We start from the raw sequence: 21,819 nt of genomic DNA, 5'->3' as shown, positions 1-21,819 counted from the left end.
GAATAAAAGCATTAACAGCTTTACATATGATGAATATGAATATGAAGATGTGTAATTGAATTTGATGGAATAATACAATTTACAAAAATAAAAACATGGTGAATATATCTAAAATGTCATGTGAAAATTAATTGAGAATATACATTTGCTTTGTTTTTAAACTACATATTTCTCATTCTGTTTTGTATGAGTAAGTGAAGTTAAATCTCTGTGTTCTCCTTAGGTTTTGACTTTTAAAGAAATAAATTGGCAGATGATAAGAATAGAGGCAGATGCCACCCAAAGTTCACATCTTGAAATTATGTGTGCTCCTGTTCGATTAATAACCAACCAATCAAAAATCAGAGTCACACTTAAAAGAAGGGTGAGTCAACAAGATTACATTTTGGATTCATGTGTTAACTCTTGGATTTGACTTTTCGATTTGTGTGTTAACTATTAGTTAACTATAGGAAATTTTAAATAATGTCTTAGGTGAAATATTGGCATACTACCCGTGGCATATTAAAATAATGCAAAATAAAGGGAGGTATGGTTACTCAGATAATATTTATAGAAAACTGGTATAATGTTCTTCAGTCTTAGGTTTAATAGATTTTTCAAAGGTTTTTTTGTTGTTTTTATTTTTATCTTATTTTTTCTTATTTTATCATTTTTTATTTTATTTTGTTTTTTTTTTGAGATGAGCTCTCACTATATTGCCTAGGCTTGATTGCAGTGTCATGATCAAGGTTCACTGAAGCCTTGACTTCCCAGGCTTAAGTGATTGTCCCACTTAGCTTCCCAAGTAGCTGGGATTACAGGCACGCACCACCATGCCTGAATAATTTTTTAAGTTATTTGTAGAGATGAGGTCTCATTGTATTGCCCAGACTGGTCTTGAGCTCCCGGACTTACGTGATCCTCCTGCCTCTGCCTTATTTTTATTTTTATTTTTGGAGATGGGGTCTTTCTCTGTTGCCCAGGCTGGAGTGCAGTGGCACAGTCCTAGCTTACTGTAGCCTCGAACTCCTGGGCTCAAGGGATCCTCCTACTTTAGCCTCCCAAGTAGCTGAGACTACAGGGATGCACCACCATGCCTAGCTAATTTGTAATTTTTTTGTAGAGACAGGGTCTCACTATATTGTCCAGGCTGGTCATGAATTCCTGGCTTCAAGCAGTCCTTCTGTCTTGACCTCCCAAAGTGCTGGTATTATGGGTGTGAGCCACGATGCCTGGCCTAAACATTTTTATTTTTGGTAAATTGAATATATTTCTCAGTTGCCAAATATTTGTTGAACATTTACTGTCTTATAATTTCATTTCTTCTATTGAGTCTTTGAATACAAGTAATTATATAATATATCAGCTGTAAATGCAAAATTAAGTTATATAAGTGCTATATAATTTGTACAAGGATTTGTCTTTTGTTACCACTGCATCTCTAGTACTAGGAGATACTCCTTTCATATTATAGGAACTCAGTAAATACTACCTTTTTTTTTCCTTTGGAGACAGAGTTTCTCTCTGTCACCCAGGCCGGAGTGCAATGGCACTGTCTCCGCTTACTGCAACCTCTGCCTCCTGGGCTCAAGCAATTCTCCTGCCTCCGCCTCCCAAGTAGCTGGGATTACACAGGTGTCCACCACCACACCTGGCTGATTTTTGTATTTTTAGTAGCGACAGGGTTTCCACCATGTTGGCCAGGCTGGTCTCGACCTCCTGACCTCAGGTGATCCACCTGCCTTGGCCTCCCAAAGGGCTGAGATTACAGGTATGAGCCACTGTGCCCAGCTGGTAAATACTTCTTGTATGAAGGAAGAATCCATATTTAATTCTATTCAAAAAGGTTTTGAAAACATTTTTTGAATACAAGTATATTATAAAGTTTATATCTTGGCTTAATTTTATAAAACATGTTTTTTTTCCCCTACAGTTAAAGGACTGCAATGTCGTAGCAACGAAGTTAGTTCTAATATTGGATGACTTATTATGGGTTTTAACTGATTCCCAGTTGAAAGCTATGGTACAATATGCAAAGTCTCTTAGTGAAGCAATAGAAAAATCAACAGAACAAAGGAAGAGTATGGCTCCTGAACCTACACAGGTATGCTGTAAAATTAACAGGAAAAATACTTACTTTACATGAAAGTAGTTTAAAAATTAGAAGGATTTGTTGGTATTTTCTTTAAGAAACAGATTGTGAGGCTTTGAGTACAAGAATCTTCTTTATCTAGATATCTTCTATGTAATTTTATATAAGTAGTAGCTATATGAAAACATATTAAATGTATTCGTATCTGTTAGTGATTATTTTGTTTAGAGCTCTGTATTAGGCACTGAAGTTAATGATGACATAAAAGTATTTGATGTTTTAATATCACTGTTTAGGAAGTTAAAAGAATACAGTTTTAGAACTACTAAAGTAAAAGCAAATGAGGAAAAACCTGGGTAATTATAGGCAAGAGAGGATATGTGAGAGTTGTGCAGAGAATCAAAGCGGTAAGGAATTGCTGAAATTGAACACAAAACTTCTGTTGGAGTTGTCTGATGGCTGGGGCAAGAACAGGAACAAGCATAATAAGCTATTTATCACTTTCTTAAAAGTGATTATTAGTTTGTATGGAGCATTATTAGTTGGTATGGAGAGGAAAAGTTTTTCTAGTCTTTCCCAGTAGTAAGTTCTGAGTACCAGTACATCAAGGTCTTTATAGAAGAGACAATGATAATTATAATGGATAATATTTTTAATAATTTTACACAAAGTGTAAATGAATTTTTATATCTACCTCTAGTAAAAACTAGATATTATAAAATTATACACCTATGAAGCTATTTCCTTGGAAATAGTATTATATATCTCAGATATATAGCTTGTTGGTGATCCAACTTTGTACATGGGAATGGCATACATTTAGGCTTTCTTTGTTTTTTGAGACAGAGTCTCTCTTTAGCCCAGCCTGGAGTTCAGTGGCACAATCTCAGCTCACTGCAACCTCCACCTCTCAGGTTCAAGTGATTTTTGTGCCTCAGCCCCCCACATAGCTGGGACTACGGTCAAGTGCCACCTCGCCGAGCTAATTTGTTCTGTAATTTTGTTAGAGACGGACTTTCACTGTGTTGACTATGCTGGTCCCGAACTCCTGGCCTCAAGTGATCTGCCCATCTCGACCTCCCAAAGTGCTGGGATTACAGGTGTGAGCCACCACACCTGGCCTAGGCTTTCAATGAATATCACATTGGCATTATCTATTACTGCCTACTGTGTCCTGAGGTGCAGGGGTAGACTCTGTGATGTAAAAATGAATATCATCTGACCCTGGCCTGAAGGACCTAGAGTATAAGGGTGAGTTAAATATGAAACAAATCGGGGCCGGGCGCGGTGGCTCAAGCCTGTAATCCCAGCACTTTGGGAGGCCGAGACGGGCGGATCACAAGGTCAGAAGATCGAGACCATCCTGGCTAACCCGGTGAAACCCCGTCTCTACTAAAAAATACAAAAAACTAGCCAGGTAGCCAGGCGAAGTGGCGGGTGCCTACCGTCCCAGCTACTCCGGAGGCTGAGGCAGGAGAATGGCGTAAACCCGGGAGGCGGAGCTTGCAGTGAGCTGAGATCCGGCCACTGCACTCCAGCCTGGGCGACAGAGCAAGATTCCGTCTCAAAAAAAAAAAAAAAAAAATATGAAACAAATCTTTGTAGGTGGGAGACAGGGGCTCATGTCTGTAATCCCAGCACTTTGGGAGGCTGAGGCAGGAGGTTTACTTGAGACCAGTAATTCAAGAGCAGCCTGGGCAATATATTGCGTCCCATCTCTACAAAAAATTTAAAAGTCACCCAAGTGTGGTGGTGGTGGCATATACCTGCAGTCCTTAGCTACTTGGGAGACTGAGGCAGGAGGATTATTTGAACCCAGGAGGTCAAGCCATTGCAACACTGCACTTCAGCCTGTGTAACAGAGTGAGATCTGTTTCAAAAAAAAAAAAAAAGAAAAAAACAAATCCCCAGATCATTGTAGTTCAACATAAATGTTAGCATGAAGAAGTAAGGGAAAGGGTTCTGTGTAGGGACTACAGAAACACAGAGAAGTTTTAATTAGTTGCTTGCAGGGTGTGGAAAGGTTTCACAAAGAGGTTAATGAAATTACGTCTTAGAAATGAGTAGCAGTTCACAGGTAGACGTGGGGAAAAGGTATTTCAGAACACACAGTAGAATCTGCAGAAATATCGTACTTTTAAAGAACATGATATTTTCTGATAGAGATAAGAAATCTGGTGTTACTAGAGTAGTGTTTTTAGGAGTGAAGTTCAAATGCCTCAGGATATATTATAATTTTCCAAGTTTTATGTTTTAAAGAAATTGAGTTCCACACATTCCACCTTGATGTGTGTTCTTTCTTAAATTTGATCTGCCAGAGAATATGGTTGCATTAAGATGTCAGACTGGTTTTCCCTTTCCATAATGACTCTAATCCTACTTTATAAATGAAAGACATTATTACTCATCCTCAGTCTTACTAGGATTTGAACAGGAAGGGTTTGTAAAAACCCCTCTGGGAAACAAGATAGAGTGGCAATTTGAAATATTGCTATTCATGTTGGAAATTAATGGCTGTAATGACAAAGGAACAAACCAGGTGATTTTTAGTTGTTTTCAACACATGTGTAGGAAGATCAAATAATTGTCAGCCATTAGAGATTATTAAAATAATTTTTTATAGTAGATCACTTTGTGAACCCTGGCAGGTAACTCAAAGGCATTGAAAGAATCGAGTCGGCCGGGCGCGATGGCTCAAGCCTGTAATCCCAGCACTTTGGGAGGCCGAGACGGGCAAATCACGAGGTCAGGAGATCGAGACCATCCTGGCTAACCCGGTGAAACCCCGTCTCTACTAAAAATACAAAAACTAGCCGGGCGAGGTGGCGGGCGCCTGTAGTCCCAGCTACTCGGAGGCTGAGGCAGGAGAATGACATGAACCCGGGAGGCGGAGCTTGCAGTGAGCTGAGATCCGGCCACTGCACTCCAGTCCGGGCGACAGAGCGAGACTCTGCCTCAAAAAAAAAAAAAAAAAAAAAGAATCGAGTCACATGGCTAAAACAAAATTGCTTTCCTTCCAGTCTATCTATGTGAACAAGGTTTTCTAGAGCCTGTAGTCATAAAAACAAATGAACAGATGTAGAAGTGAAGGTGAACTCTGTATTATTCTACCAATAAATTATCCATGAGGCATCTACAGAATTCTCTGGGGGACCTGATTTTAAACGTTTGGCAAACCACTGGGCTCTAACATAGAATAGTTTTCTTGGACTGGTAGCCTGAGTTGAAACAAAAGTTTGCAGTGACTGGATGTGAAACATGTTGCATAATGTATTGAAGAATTTGGACATTTTCCTGTGGACATTTGGGAGCCAGTGGAAGTTTTTAAGTAAGTTGAGGATAAGGAAGAGAGAAAAATTGAGAACTTTAGAATGATAGTTGGTAGTACCATTAGCCAATAAGGAAAGGCAGAAGAAGGAAGTAGGTTTGATTAAGGGAGGTGAGGATAAGGAAAGTCATTTTGAAGCTGAAAAAGTATAAGGAAAGAAGTATAGGAGAGTATTTTACAATATTGCCATCATAGACATAAATACTATTCTGTTAAGGCTTGCAATGAGTATTTTGGTAGCGTAGGTTGTGATTAACAGAGATGGTGGTCATAGTTAAAGACCGATAGATTGAATGTTGATATTACTATCTAGCTCTTATATGTGGATATGTTTATATAAAATGGAATATGGATTAGAAAACTAGATACATATCTATTAGGAAGCTAGAAACAAGGACAAAATTCTGTAATCTCACTATGCTAATAAAACCTGTGCTATCATTTTGAGGTATTTTCTTACAGCTTTTTGCCCCAGCATATGTACTTTTTCCTAGTTGTAGTTAGTGGGCATATGCGAGTTTCTTCCATGTCTTTAGTCTTTGCAGCTATTATGTTTTGTTGCTCCACAATATTTTATAGTGGATATACTTAACCATTACCATAGAATTGCTTTCTTGGATAGTAGTTATCATGTCACTACTTCAGATATCACACAGAATGTCCTAATCTGATTATTTCAGGTCCCAAGACAGCGTGTCAGAAAGTGAGTTAGTTAAACAATGTTTCTTTGCTCATCTTCACAACTAGGCAGTTGTTTTCTATTATAAGTATTTGCTTAGCTTCATTTTATTCTTCTCTAAAAGAGAAAGAAGACTATTTTGAAAATTAAGAATTGTTGACATTATTCATAGGGGCTAGGTGCAGTGTAATCCCAGCCCTTTGGGAGACTGAGGCGGGCGGATCTTTTGAGGTCAGAAATTCAGGACCAGCCTGGCCAACATGGTGAAACCCCCCCTGTACTAAAAATACAAAAATTAGCCAGGCATGTTGGTGGGATCCCAGCTACTCAGGAGGCTGAGGCAGGATAATCGCTTGAACCTGGGAGGCGGAGGTTGTCGCAGTGAGCTGAGATTGCGCGACTGCACTCTGTCCTGGGGAGTCTTGACTCTATCTGATAAAACAAAAACAAGATTTGGCCGGGTGCTGTGGCTCACGCCTGTAATCCCAGCACTTTGGGAGGCCAAGGTGGGCGGATCCCAAGGTCAGGAGTTCGAGACCAGCCTGGCCAACGTGGTGAAACCCCGTCTCTACTAAAAAAATACAAAAATTAGCCAGGCGTGGTGGCAGGCACCTGTAGTCCCAGCTACTTAAGAGGCCGAGGCAGGAGGATCTCTTGAACTGGGATGCAGAGGTTGCAGTGAGCCAAGATCGTGCCACTACACTCCAGCCTGGGCGACAGAGTAAGATTCTGTCTCAAAAAAAAAAAAAAAATGCCAGGCGTGATGGTGCACACTTGTAATCCCAGCTACTTGGGAGGCTGAGACAGGAGAATTGCTTGAACCCGGCAGGCAGACGTTGCAGTGAGCCGAGATCATGCCATTATACTCCAGCCTGGGTAATAGAGCGAGACTTTGCCTCAAAAAAAAAAAAAGGATTATTCATGAGGCAGAGAGCTTATAGTGGCTATTTTTTTTTCTTTCAGAAATAGCACCCAAAAGCCTGACTTTACCATAGTATTAAGAAAAAGGTTTGTAGGGAGATTAATGTTTATATTTTTATTTTTATCAGTATTTATCTTGATGAAGAGAGAACATAATGAAAGAAGTACTGGAGAGTATTTTAAATAGCACCATCATAGACATAAATGCAGTCTTGTTATAGCTTTGAAAATGGGAAAAGCAGGAGAAAAATTGTTTGACATCAGTTTAACAATTAATTCATAAAAAGTTTTCTGGAGTCTATAGTATTTAACGTTTTACAGCTATATTTCACCTTTCTGTTTACTTACTGTGGGCTGCAATCATTTGCATGAAGAGATTCTCATTTACTAAGTATACTTTGCAGTTCTTTTACAGTATGATCATAGTTCTTCACAGATGTAATATATGTAAATATATATACATACAAAATATGTATACTTTGATTTTCTTTAACTATCTTTCATTAATAACTTGTTCTAAATTTGAACATTGTTAATTTTTAAAGTGGACAATTTGGTTTCCTTTATCATAATTATAAAAATTCATGTACAGTTTTGTGGCTTATATGTCAGATAATCTTACATTGTAGTTATGTATACAAAATTATTTTAGGCTATTAGAGGTTCATATATATTTTTATATGTCAACAGTGTTCTACAGTATTTTTCTTTAGGGAGAAAAATATTTGAACTCACAGCCTATTTATAAATCCTGTCTCCTTTCTGGCTTCTTTAGTTATTCAAGTTGAAAGGACACACCACATATTTTAGGAGAGGCCCCAGAGCACTTAGAGTACTAAATAATATCACATGGGCTTCTACAAAGATGTGCTTTATATCTATGGGCTATCATATTAGTCTCTTTTCAGGCTGCTGATAAAGGCATACCAAGGCAATTTACAAAAGAAAGAAGTTTAATTGGACTTGCAGTTCCATGTGGCTAGGGCAGCCTCATAATCATGGTGAAAGACAAGGAGAATCAAGTCCCATTTTACAGGGATGGCAGCAATCAAAGAAAGAATGAGGAAGCTGCAAAAGCGGAAACCCCCGATAAAACCTTCAGCTCTCCTGAGACTTACCTACTAGTATGAGACCAGTATGGGGGAAACTGCCCCCATGATTGAATTATCTCCCACCAGGTCTCTCCCACAACATGTGGGAATTGTGGGACTACCATTCAAGATGAGATCTGGGTGGGGACACAGAACCAAACCACATCAGATATATAACAGTGTATACAGGGCCCACATTTGTTTTCTTTTTAATATATATAACTAGTAATACTCAAACTGCCTTTAAGAGTTAACTACATTTTCTAAACGGCTATAAATATGTTAAATATAACATCAGATATTTACTGAGACATATTTGATTCATATTTGATTTGTGTATAGTTTTACAGTTTTTTTTGTTTTTTTTTTTAAGGATGTAGTCTCACCCTGTTGCCCAGGCTGGAGTGCAGTTGCACAATCTCGGCTCACTGCAACCACTGCCTCCTGGGTTCAAACGATTATCCTGCCTCAGCCTCCCAAGTAGGTGGGATTACAGGCATGCGGCACCACGCCCGGCTAATTTTTTTTATTTTTAGTAGAAATAGGGTTCCAGCATGTTAGCGAGGCTGGTCTCGAATTCCTGACCTGAGATGATTTGCCCGCCTTGGCCTCCCAAAGTGTTGTGATTACGGGCGTGAGCCTAGTTTTACAGTTTTTAAATTTTAGTTTTATTTTTAGGTTATTCAGAAAATATTTTAGGGAAAATATATTATTGATGAAAAATAAAATGTATTATGGTTATTTTTAATGACTTTTCAACTGAAAATATTTAGATTTTTTTGTGTGTGAAATTTCCAGTATTTAAATTCGCAGTGATAAGGCAGTTTCGAATCTTTTTAGAGCTCTACAGTAGTCGCATCTGCCCAGCAAGTGAAGACAACACAAACTTCAAATGCTCCTGATGTAAATGATGCAATTGTAAAACTATTCAATGACTTTGATGTTAAAGAAACCTCCCATCATTTAGTGATTTCTCATCTAGATCTACACATATGTGATGACATTCATGCTAAAGAAAAAGGTAAAATAATTTGCTTATTTCAAACTATTTTGGTTTTTCTAGAATTGACTACAAAACTGAATTGTTTATTAAATCTCTTGTGTAGGATGTCCTGTAAGATAATTTGTCATAATTGTGTTCATATGAATATATAGATGAAAGGCACAATTAGAAGCATATATTGGTATGAAATTTTATTTTGCTTAGTACTTAAGCTTAATTATTTGTTAGCTATCAATGCTAACAATAAAATTAGCTTTAAAAAATCAAAGACTGAATAGATGATCCTCTAGGAGGATAATGAAATATTAGACTTGCCTTTGAATTAACTTTTTCATAATGTTGATATTGTCTCCAAATTAAATTTTAGTCCATACTTAATTCATAATTATTTTTAGATGTGTTTTCAGCATTGTAGTTTTTCTGCCTATTTTGAGTAGAAGCACAACTGTGCGGCTGTTTGACATATTTTATGACCGCCTCCCCTCCCATCCTTCCAAAATGTGATTAGGAAGCAAAATTCCAGTTAGGAATTTTCTTTTAGTTTTTGTCCCTGTTATTTTTCCTTATTTAGTAGACATAACAGGGTAATCAGGAAGCTGCCCGTTGCCACTCTGAAAATACGTAGTTTTGTAATCTAGGTGCTGGGCATTTTTGTTTCTCTGCTGGAGAGTATCCCTAGCCCAGAAGCGTTGGGGGTGAGTTCAGCAGACCTACCTTATAGGCCTACCTAAGGACTATAATTCTCAAACTTTGGTGAGCATTAGAATCAAGCTGAAGACCTTTAAACAATAGAGTTACCTGATTTCTGCACCTGAGATCTGAATCAGGATCTATATCTATGAAAACTTTTGCCATGTGTTTTTAAGCTGAGAAAGTGATTATTGAGACCCTGGATACTTAGCAGTGGAAGTTACCCTGCCTTCATTAGACAAGGTAGCCTAAAAGGTTCCAACATAAAAGGTTGGAGGGGCAAAGGTGAGGAAGATTTGGGGTTTGTGGAGGGATTTGTTATCTTTTCTTCTGACCACCATTGTGTCATTTGACTTGTAGTTGGCATCTTTTACTTTAGAGATTTGAAAGGAAAATCCAGAAAAGTTAGAACAAACCAAACTAAGAAAATGAGGTGGTCTAGATTAAGTAATAATAATGAGAATGGAGAAAGTGTTTTCTAAGGCCTTACGTTCCTCACTATTCCCTCATAGAATAAATTGAATGATTTTATTTAGGAGGAAAACCTTTCCACCAAAATATCTCCTTAATAGTACAGGTCTGTAATCACTATTATTCTGAAATCCAAAAGGCCCTGAAATGTTATAAGTTTGTGAAAAACTCATTTGGTGGCAAAACCTGACTTACACCAATATATTGTTTTTTTATTCTTTGCCTGCTTCTTATAAATATTTATGTTTTGCTGCAGAATTGCTGTTTTTATTAGTGCTGCCTCAGAACCTGCTGCGAGTGTTGCATGGTATATCCTGTATATACCATATCATATTAGTGTCGTGAAATTTGAATTATGAAACATTTAGCTTTCCAAAGGTTTTACACAAGGGATTGTAGACCTGTGCTGGAAATTCTACTAGTTGAGATAAATTGGATTTTACAAATTAATATAGGGAGTGTATACATAGCTATGTTTCAGTTTGTATTTTTCTTTCTTCTGATTGATTTGCCCATTTTGTTTTAAAATTTCATGTTTATGTTCACGTTACACCAATTTGTAATCTACTTTTGATCTTACTGTAGCCGTGTGACTTTGGACAACTTACCTAACCTAACAGACTTTTTAATTTCCTTTTCTTTCTCTTTTTTTTTGAGATGGGGTCTCACTCTTTTGCCAGGCTGGAGTGCAGTGGCTCAATCTCGACTCACTGCAACCTCTGCCTCCTGGGTTCAAGCGATTCTCCTGCCTCAGCCTCCCAAGTAGCTGAGACTACAGGGGTGTGCCACCATGCCCGGCTAATTTTTGTATTTTTAGTAGAGATGGGGTTTCACTATGTTGGCCAGGCTGGTCTCGAACCTGTGATTCACCCGCCTTGGCCTCCCAAAGTGCTGGGATTACAGGCGTGAGCCACCACGCCTGGCCTTAATTTCCTTTTCAGTAAGAGGTAGGATGATATGGTATAGTGTTTAACATTTCCTGGGTACAAATCCAAGCTTTGCACTTAACTAGCTGTATGTCCTTGGCCTCTTTGTGCCTCAGTTTCCTTATCTGGAAGATGGGGATAATAATGATTGTACCTATCAAATGGGGTTGTTATGAAAACCAAAGGAGTAAGTATACCTAAAGTATTTGAAACAATGCCTGACATAAGGGGAGGCCTTGTCAATATAAAAGTTCTGCTAGTATCATCTCTGAACTCTACCAGAGCAAGGATTTTGCTATTATATTCTTACCTTTTATCCTAGTGCCTTATGAATGAGGGGGGTTCAGTAAATACTCATTGGATTGAATTATATTTCCTAAAATCCTTAATGTGCTGTCATAAAAGAGAGACAGTTATTACTACTTGGACTCCAAGTATGCTAAAATTTTTTTGTGGTAAATTAAATCTTTCTGATAATTTACTTAATGTTTTTTTTCCTCTTTTTTATCCCAGAGTCAAACAGACGTATTACTGGAGGGGCAATGCAACTCTCTTTTACACAGCTAACTATAGATTATTATCCTTATCATAAAGCAGGTGTGTATAACAGCTTCTTTAAAAGATATAAGTGTTGTTTTCAAATTATATAGGTCATTTATTTAGTTTAGTTTTATTTTGTTTTTATTTGTTAACAAGAAATGAGATGAAGAGATTGGTATTTTTCTCCTGGCAGTATTTTACTAAGAAAGTAGAATTGCCAGGGAATATAGTCATACAGTGTATATTGAGATTTATGTAGAATTTTAGAAATAATAATTTTTAGAAATTGACAGTTTTCCAAATAACCAATTTAAAACTTAAAAAATCAGGGTACAGAGGACATGTGTTTGTGCTATTTTGTTAGTTGTGACAAAAACAAGTTATTAATGTTTTAAATTTTTAAATGATTTATATATTTAAAAATTAGAAAAGAGTATGACGCTAAGAATGAAAAGAGTATGAAGCTAAGAATAAGAGTACGTTTAGCTAAATTATAAGATTCCAGATTTCATAGGCTCTTAACAATCTAGTATTGGTAGATTCTGTCTCCCAAATAATGAAAAGAAAAAAAATCTGATTATTGTGACCAAATTAATTTGACCTTATACCCATTTTTGCCTTTTGTTAGTATTTAGCATTCACACAAGTGAGAGAAACCAAACTAGAGATCATAGAGTTTTCTAGGACATTTAAAAAATGGTAAAGTTTTTCTGTTCACACATTTCTGTTTACACGTTTTTTACCAATGTTTGTCATTTCTATGTTGGTACCTGATTAAATTTAAAGGTTTACTTTTTTTTTTCATTTTAAGTTTTCATTGCCAACATTCAATATAATAATTATCTTTTGAAGGATTTTGTCTTATATACTATCCTCTTGACTCATAAATTAACTTACAAATGCATAAAATTATTATTATTATTTTTTTTGAGACGGACTCTTGCTCTGTCGCCCAGGCTGGAGTGCAGTGGCCAAAATTTTTAACTAGATATTTATTTTGAAGAGATGTAAAACACTTATAGAGTAGATTTTCTTTTTTTTTTTTTTTATCCAAGGCCTCACGAGCGCAGTGGTGTGATCACTGCTCACTACAGCCTCCACCTCCTGCCTCGGCCTTGCAAAGTGCTGGGATTACAGGTGTGAGCCACTGCACCTGGCCTGATTTTATTGTCTTAATCCTTTGATGTGCATTTTTCTTAATTGCTACAGAGAAACCTGATAATTCTGATTATATATTTTTCTTCCAAAAACAACTATGGCTGAGTACATCTTGAGAAGCTTTATTGGTTTCTTAAATGTTTTAATCATTATCATCTTATCATTTTTGTGGTTTAGGTTTTTGTTAGTTAACTTTATAACAAATCTTTGATGAAAGAATTTTATTTCTTTGATAATACTTTCTGGGATTCAGTTTAATGGAGGTTTACCAGGTAATTGAGCATCCAGTGAAGAGTGATGAGTCCTATGGCTTTAAATTGAATCTTAGTGATTTTCTGCTAGGAATGGGTACTAGATAGAAACTCCTCCAGATCATTTGCTTTTGATATTCTTTCCCTCTGTTTCAAATGTTTTACTCATATTTCAGAATAACATGTAGGTGAAGGCTGTATATTTTTCAGGTATCAAAGTCTTTCTTGAATAAATGACTAAATCTCATTGGAAGCATTACTATAGTGCAATAGATGAAAATTGTACATTTTTCAATGAAATACCTGTTATTCATTTTACAGGAGATAGTTGTAATCATTGGATGTATTTTAGTGATGCAACCAAAACAAAAAATGGATGGGCCAACGAGTTATTGCATGAATTTGAGTGCAACGTTGAAATGCTTAAACAGGCTGTGAAGGATCATAATGTAGGTTCACCTCCTAAATCCCCAACACATGCCTCTCCCCAGCACACACAAACAGGTATTTTACCTATAATAACATATGGCATTCCCCTAATATTAAGGGTGTTTGTGCTCGTGTGTGTGTGTGTGTGAGAGAGAGATCATAATGTTTCCTGTAAACAAGTTTTATTTTTTTTGTTTTTCTTTTTAATGTAGAGATGGGGTCTTGCTATGTTGCCTAGGGTAGTCTCAAACTCCTGGCCTCAAGCGATCCTCCCACCTTGGCCCTTCCCAAAGTGCTGGGATTACAAGTATCAGCCACCATGCCCAGCCAAGTATTTTTTTTTTTTTCTTTGAGACAGGGTTTCACTCTGTCTCCCAGGCTGAAGTGCAGTGGTGCAATCTCGGCTCACTGCAACCTCCGCCTCCTGGGTTCAAGCGATTCTCCTGCCTCAGCCTCCCAAGTATCTGGGATTACAGGCACGTGCCACCATACCCTGCTAAATTTTGGATTTTTAGTAGAGCCAGGGTTTCACTGTGTTAGCCAGGGTGGTCTCAAACTCCTGACCTCAAGTAATCTACCCACCTCAGCCTCCCAAAGTGCTGGGATTACAGGCATGAGCCACTGCCTGTCCTAAGCCAAGTATTTTTAATTGATGTCTAAACCCCTGCATCTTTCACTCAGACCAACATAGGCTTGTGGACCTAAGCACTTTTAAAATTAATACAACCAATAATAGTCACACAAAGTAGAATTTTTCTAGAAGATTTCTCTCTTTTTTTTTTAAGTCAACACATAATTGTACGTATTTATGAGGTACAGTGTGATACTACTACTTTTTTTTTTTTTTTTGCTGGCCCAGTAAGGATTGAAGTGTGATATTTTGATACATGTATACAAATGTGTAACACTAAAAGCAGAGTAATTAGCATATTCATCACCTCAGGCATTATTTCTTTATGTTGGGAACATTCAAAATCTGCTCTGACTAGCTATTTGAAAAAATAAATTATTATTAATCATAGTCACCCTATAAATGCTAGAATTTACTTCTCCTATCTAGCTGTACGTTTGTATTCACTAATCACCCGGTGTCCTTCCCTGCCCTCCCCTCCCCCATACCCTCTCCTTTCTCCTTCTATGTAAATATCTCCTTTTTCACAAGAATCCCATTCCAAAGTTTTTGTAGAAGAGTAACTTAAATGTGACATGTGTGATTCTTCTTAAAAGAATAATAATCACAATAACTTACATCCTGTATTACTTTGTAATTTATAAAGTATGTCCACAAATATTATCTTGTTTGAGAAGTTAGTATTCACATGAATTTCTAGTACCTGCCTTCATAATAAAAGAGTGACTTTTAAAAATAATTTTGTGACAAATTGAATGGTGTTTTTGTTTCCAACAGAGAAGGACTACCCTCTGAAAGGGACATGCAGAACACCTTCAGTATTATCTCAGCAATCAAAAGCTAAGCTAATGTCTAGTTCTGTTGTGGTTAGACTTGCAGATTTCAATATATACCAGGTATGTTTTCTTTTCCAGTTAAATCTTCTCATAAACACTTTAGTATCTCATCTTAGCAACTCAAATAAACTTTAAATAAATGCTATCATTTTATTTAAAACATCTTTACAAAGTTTATGAAATGGCCATATTAGATGGCATAGAAAATACCATTTTATTAATTTTTGATCATATGGTTACTCAGAGTTAGCCAAACTAACTTTATAGGCACAGCCCTTAAGTTTGCCTAAATGCTTCCAACACAAAACAGCATGTTCTCATACAAAAACACATGGATGCATAGACCAATGAAACAGATTGGAGAACCTAGAAATAAAGCTGCACACCTACAAGCATCTGATCTTCGACAAAGTCGACAATAACAAGCAGTGGGGAAATGATTTCCTATTTGATAATGTTGCTGGGATAACTGGCTGGCCATATGCAGAAGACTGAAATTAGACCCTGTCCTTTCACCACGCACAAAAATTAACTCAAGATGAAATGAAAGACTTAAATGTAAAGCCCAGCACTACAGAAATCCTAGAAGACAACTGAGTTAATAGAATTGTAGACATTGGCCTTGACCAAGATCTCATGAGGAAGACTTCAAAAGTAATTGCAACAAAAACAAAAACAGACAAGTGAGAGCTCATTAAAGAGTTTCTATACAGCAAAATAAACTATCAACAGAGTCGACAGACATCCTACAGAATGGGAGAAAATATTCACAAATTATTCATCTGACAAAGGTCTAATATCCAGAACCTATAAGGAAATTGAATCAACAAGCAAAAACCAAACACCATTAAAAAGTGGGCAAAGGACATGAACACACACTTCTGAAAAGAAGACATATGTGCAGCCAACAAGCATATGAGACAATGCTCAACATCACTAATCAACTGAGAAATGCAAATCAAAAGCACAGTGAGATACCATCGCACATCACTCAGAATGACTTTTTAATAACTAAAAAAGTCACAAAAAATAGATGTTGGTGAGGTTGTGGAGAAAAGGGAATGGTTATTCACTGTTGGTGGGAAGGTAAAATAGTTCAGCTATTGTAGCAAGCAGTTTTGAGTTTTCTCAAAGAATTTAAAAAAGAACTACCAATTGACGCAGCAATCACATTACTGGGTATATACCCAGAGGAATGTAAATTTTTCTACCAAAGATACGTGCAGTTGTATGTTCATGGCAGCACTATTCACAATAGCAAAGACATAGAATCAACCTGGATACCCAACCTCAGTGCAGTGGATAAAGAAACTGTGGTACGTATACACTGCAGAATACTATGCAGCCATGAAAAGAATGCAGTCATTTTCTTTGTAGCAACATGGATGCAGCTGGAGGCCATTATCCCAAGTGAATGAATGCAGGAAAAAAAAACCAAATATTGCATATCCTCACTTTTAAGTGGGAGCTACACATTGAGTGCACATGGACACAAAGAGGGAAACAGTAGACATGGAGTCTTGAGGGTGGAGGGTCGGGGGAGGGTGAGGATTGAAAAACTACTTAATGGGTACTATGCTGACTACTTGGGTTGTGAAATTATGTATACACCAAACCCCAGTGACACACAGTTTATCCATATAACAAACCTGCACATGTGCTCCAAGAACCTAAAGCAAAAATTGGAAGAACAAAAACAAAGGCTGCAGACACCAACTACAACTTTGGGAGTTTCCAAAAACTACCCTCTGGTTCAATAATTCTCTAGAAAGACTCACAGAACCACTGAAATATATTAAAGTCACATCCATTGTAGTCACATTATACAAATTAGAACCAGCCATAGGAAGAGAAGTGTAAGGCAGAGTCTTTTTTTTTCCTCTGTATTAGTCCATTTCATGCTTCTGATAAAGACATACCCAAGACTGGGCAATTTACAAAAGAAAGAGGTTTACTGGGCATACAGTTCCACATGGCTGGGGAAGCCTCACAATCATGGTAGAAGACAAGGAGGAGCACGTCACATCTTATATGGATGACAGCAGGCAAAGATAGAGCTTGTGCAGGGAAACTCCCATTTTTAAAACCATCAGATCTTGTGAGACTCATTCACTATCACAAGAACAGCACAGGAAAGACCTATCCCCATAATTCAATCACCTCCCACCTGCTTCCTGTTACAACATGTTGCAATAGTGGGAGTTACAATTCAAGGTGAAGTTTGAGTGGGGACACAGCCAAACCGTATCATTCTGCCCTGGCCCCTCCTAAATCTTATGTCCTCACATTTCTAAACCAATCATGCATTCTTAACTGTCCCCCAAAGTTTTAACTCATTTCACCATTAACTCAGAAGTCCACAGTCCAGTGTCCCATCTGAGACAAGACAAGTCCCTTCTGCCTATGAGCCTATAAAATCAAAGCAATTTAGTTACTTCCTAGATACAATGGGGGTACAAGGCATTGGGTAAATACAACCATTCCAAATGAGAGAAGTTGGCCAAAGCAAAGGGGCTACAGGACCCATGCAAGTCCAAAATCCAGCAAGACAGTCAAATCTGAAAACTCCAAAATGATTTCCTTTGACTCCATGTCTCACATGCATGTCATGCTGATTTTAAGAGGTGGGTTCTATGGTCTTGGACAGTTCTGCCCCTGTGGCTTTGCAGGGTACAGCCTTCCTCTTGGCTGCTCCCACGGGCTGGTATTGAGTGTCTGTTGGCACCTTTTCCAGGCAGGCTGTCAGTTGATCTACCCTTCTGGGGTCAGGAGGATGATGGCCCTCTTCTCACAGCTCCACTAAGTGGTAGGTACCCCAGTAGGGACTTGGGCTTTGACCCCACATTTCCCTTCCACACTGCCCCACCCTTGTAGCACACTTCTGCCTGGGCATCCAGGCATTTCCATACATCCACCAAAATCTAGGTGGAGGTTCCCAAACCCCAATTCTTGACTTCTGTGCACCAGCAGGCTCAGCACCATGTGGAAGTTGCCAAGGCTTGGGACTTGCACCCTCTGAAGCTACGGCCCAAGCTCTGTTTTGGCCCCTTTCAGCCATGGCTGGAGCAACTGGGATGCAGAGCACCAAATCCCTGGGCTGCACACAGCACAGGGAGCCTGGGCCTGGCCCACGAAACCACTTTTTCCTTCTAGGCCTCTGAGTCTGTAATGGGAGGGGCTGCCATGAAGACCTCTGACATGCCCTGGAGACATTTTCCCCATTGTCTTGGAGTTGACATTAGGTTTTTCTTATGCAAATTTTTGTAGCTGGCTTTAATTCTTCCTCAGAAAATGGGGTTTTCTTTTCTATACCATTTGTCAGGCTGCAAATTTTTTGAACTTTTATACTCTCCTTCCCTTATAAAACTAAATGCCTTTAAGAGCACCCAAGTCACCCTTGAATGCGTTGCTGCTTAGAAATTTCTTCCACCAGATATCCTAAATCATCTCTCTCAAGTTCAGAGTTCCACAAATCTCTAGGGCAGGGGCAAAATGCTGCCATTCTCTTTGCTAAAACATAACAAGAGTCACCTTTCTTCCAGTTCCGAACAAGTTCCTCATCTCCATCTGAGACCACCTCAGCCTGGACCTTACTGTTCATATCACTTTCAGCATTTTTGTCAAAGCCATTCAACAAGTCTCTAGGAAGTTCCAAACTTTCCCTTATTTTCCTGTCATCTTCTGACCCCTCCAAACTGTTCCAACCTCTGCCTGTTATCCAGTTCCAAAGTCACTTCCACATTCAGGTATCTTTTCAGCAGTGCCTCACTCTACTAGTACCAATTTACTGTATTAGTCCGTTTTCACACTGCTGATAAAGACATACCCAAGACTGGGCAATTTATACAGGAAAAAAGTTTAATAGACTTATAGTTCCACATGGCTGGGGAAGTCTCACAACCATGGTGACAGAAAGCAAGGAAGAGCAAGTCTTATGTGGATGGCGGCAGGCAAAGAGAGAGCTTGTGCAGGGAAACTCCCATTTTTAAAACCATCAGATCTTGTGAGACTCATTCACTATCACAAGAACAGTGCAGGAAAGACTCGCCCCCATAATTGAGTCACCTCCCACCAGATTCCTCACACAACGTGGGAACTGTGGGAGTTACAATCATGAGATTTGGGTGGGGACACAGCCAAACCATATCACCTCCACAGTACACTGATGTAATAATAACAAAACAGAGTCTTGGAGCACTTGAAATGTGAAACTTTTCCTCAGGACTTGTTAGCTTTCTAAGAATGTGGAACCCTATGCATAGATGTGTAAATATGTGGATGGATGGATATTTAACAGTATGCATGAAGTATTGCTCATGAGGTTTTATTCAATCTCTACATGAATTAGTAATCAGATTACCCAAAGCTCCCACCCTGTAAATGCAACTAGGCTATCAAGTATGGCCAGCTCCACCCTGCATCGTTTTATTATAAACTATGAGCTGTGGTGTCAGGGACTGTGTTAGGCTGTTCTTGTGTTGTTATAAAGAAGTACCTGAGACTGGATAATTTATAAAGGAAGTTTAATTGACTTATGGTTCTGCAGGCTGTGTTGGAAGCATGATGTGGGCATCTGCTCAGCTTCTGGGGAGGAGGCCTCAGGGAACTTTTACACGTGGTGGAAAGTAAAGCAGGAGCAGGCACGTCACATGTCAAGAGCAGAAGCAAGACAGAGAGAGAGTGGCACAGGGAGGTGCCACATATTTTTAATCAACTAGACTTCATGCTAACTCACTATTGTGAGCACATCACCACGCCATGAGGTATCTGCCCCCATGAATCAAACACCTCCCACCAGGCTCTACCTCTAATACTGGGGATTACAATTGAACGTGAGATTTAGAGGGGACAATATCCAAACTATCAGGGGCCCACCATAAGTAGGAAATTCCAATTCCTAGTTGCTTCCCAGGAACAGGATCAGAGGGATACCAATTTTCGTTATTACACAATAGTCTCTGTGGAAGGATCTAAAATGCCTTTTTTGCTTTAGAGAACTACAGTATACTGTATATACTGTGTTGGCTATACTGTGAATATAATTCTATAGCTGAGAACTCTGTCCTATTTATACTAACAATCTTACTCAGCTTATAATCACCTAACATGGTCTAATTGAGATGTTTGAGACCAACACGATAAGAATATATGACCTATTCTTAAAAAATAAAAGATTTCTAGATTTGTTTTATCATTTATAAATTGTTCTGGTTTATTTTGGTAAGTCTATGGCTTTGCGACTTAGTTTTATGTGAAAAGATTTTATTTAACTCAATTATTCCCCTCTGGGATTTGGCAATGTCTGAAGATAGTTTTGTTTGTCACAACTGGACATGCTGCTGACCTCTAGTGAGTAAAGACCAGTGATGCTGCCAGATATCCTACAATGTGCTGATGAGTTCCCCACAATGAAGAATTATCTAACTTAAAATGTCAGAAGTGCCAATGTTTAGAAACTCTGATTTAACAGTTATTTTCTCATTGTGCAGTTACTATTTTCTTTACGTTTGATACACAATCATGTGTTGCTTAACATCATAAACTGTGCTTAGATGGTATGTAGCCTACTTACACTCCTAGGCTATATAGTATATCCTATTCCTCCTAGGCTGAAGTCCCCTGTATATCATGTTACTGTATTGAATACTGTAGCAGTTGTAACACAATGGTATTTGTATATTTAAACCTTACCAAACATAGAAAATATACAGTAAAGGCCAGGTGCGGTGCCTCACGCCTGTAATCCGAGCACTTTGGGAGGCCTAGGCAGGCGAATCATGAGGTAAGGAGATTGAGACCATCCTGGCTAATACGGTGGTGAAACCCCGTCTCTACTAAAAATACAAAAAATTAGCCAGGCGTGGTGGCGGGCGCCTGTAGTCTCAGCTACTCGGGAGGCTGAGGCAAGAGAATGGTGTGAATCCGGGAGGTGGAGCTTGCAGTGAGCCGAGATCACGCCACTGCACTCCAGCCTGGGTGACAATGGGAGACTCTATCTCAAAAAAAAAAAAAAGATAATATACAGTAAAAATGCAGTATAAAAGCTCTGTTACAATCTTATGGGATCTGCATCTTATAAGTGGCCTGTCATTGGCAGAAATGTCATTATATGGTGCATGACCGTATACTTCAGCTTTTTAAAAGACTGTAAATTTTAGGATTTAAATAAATTTATGTGGAAATGAGAAAGAGGAATCACTTATAATCCCACATAGTTGCAAGTGAAATATGGTAAGAAACCCCACATATGTATATACACAACCACGCTAAACACAAAACAAAATAAAAGTAAGTAGAAGAACATAAGATAGTACGTTTGTCCCAATTTGAATAGGTTTTTAACTACTAAAGGAAAAAAGAAGCTGTTGTTAAAATAAGTTGATACTTTGAATTGAAAAGAATTTGTTTCCATATATGCAGAGAAAAGCTTTTTAATTAGATACTATAAGGAACTGACTTGAATTTGTAAAGACTATACAAATTAAAATGATTGATTAATCAATTTGGGCACGTTGCCTCATGCCTGTAATCCTAGCCATTTGGGAGGCCAAAGTGGGCAGATCACCTGAAATCAGGAGTTGGAGACCAGCCTGGCCAACATAGCAAAACCCCCTCTCTAGTGAAAATACAAAAATTATCTGGGAGTGATGGTGCACGCCTGTAGTCCCAGCTACTCAGGAGGCTGAGGCACGAGAATCGCTTCAATCCAGGAGGCAGAAGTTGCAGTGGGCTGAGATTGTGTCACTGCACTCCAGCCTGGATGACAGAGTGAGACTCTATCTCAAAAAAAA

General features: G+C 38.3%; 1 protein-coding gene across 4 annotated transcripts in view; it reads left to right on the top strand.

The window, feature by feature from the left end:
* Positions 1-21,819, top strand: part of UHRF1BP1L (UHRF1 binding protein 1-like) — a 112,326-nt gene that overhangs the window by 49,687 nt on the left and 40,820 nt on the right. For all 4 annotated transcript variants that reach the window (XM_011934610.1, XM_011934602.1, XM_011934628.1 and 1 more), the window contains 6 exons: positions 224-364; positions 1,916-2,086; positions 8,934-9,114; positions 11,697-11,780; positions 13,454-13,636; positions 14,970-15,088. In XM_011934610.1, the coding sequence (XP_011790000.1) occupies positions 224-364; positions 1,916-2,086; positions 8,934-9,114; positions 11,697-11,780; positions 13,454-13,636; positions 14,970-15,088 (879 nt within the window). The remainder of the gene's footprint in view (positions 1-223; positions 365-1,915; positions 2,087-8,933; positions 9,115-11,696; positions 11,781-13,453; positions 13,637-14,969; positions 15,089-21,819) is intronic.

This window comes from Colobus angolensis, unplaced genomic scaffold (assembly GCF_000951035.1).
Source record: "Colobus angolensis palliatus isolate OR3802 unplaced genomic scaffold, Cang.pa_1.0 Scaffold10, whole genome shotgun sequence".
Taxonomy (NCBI): Eukaryota; Metazoa; Chordata; class Mammalia; order Primates; family Cercopithecidae; genus Colobus; species Colobus angolensis.
Note: the sequence above shows the minus strand (reverse complement) of the source record. Positions and strands in the feature narration are given on the sequence as shown.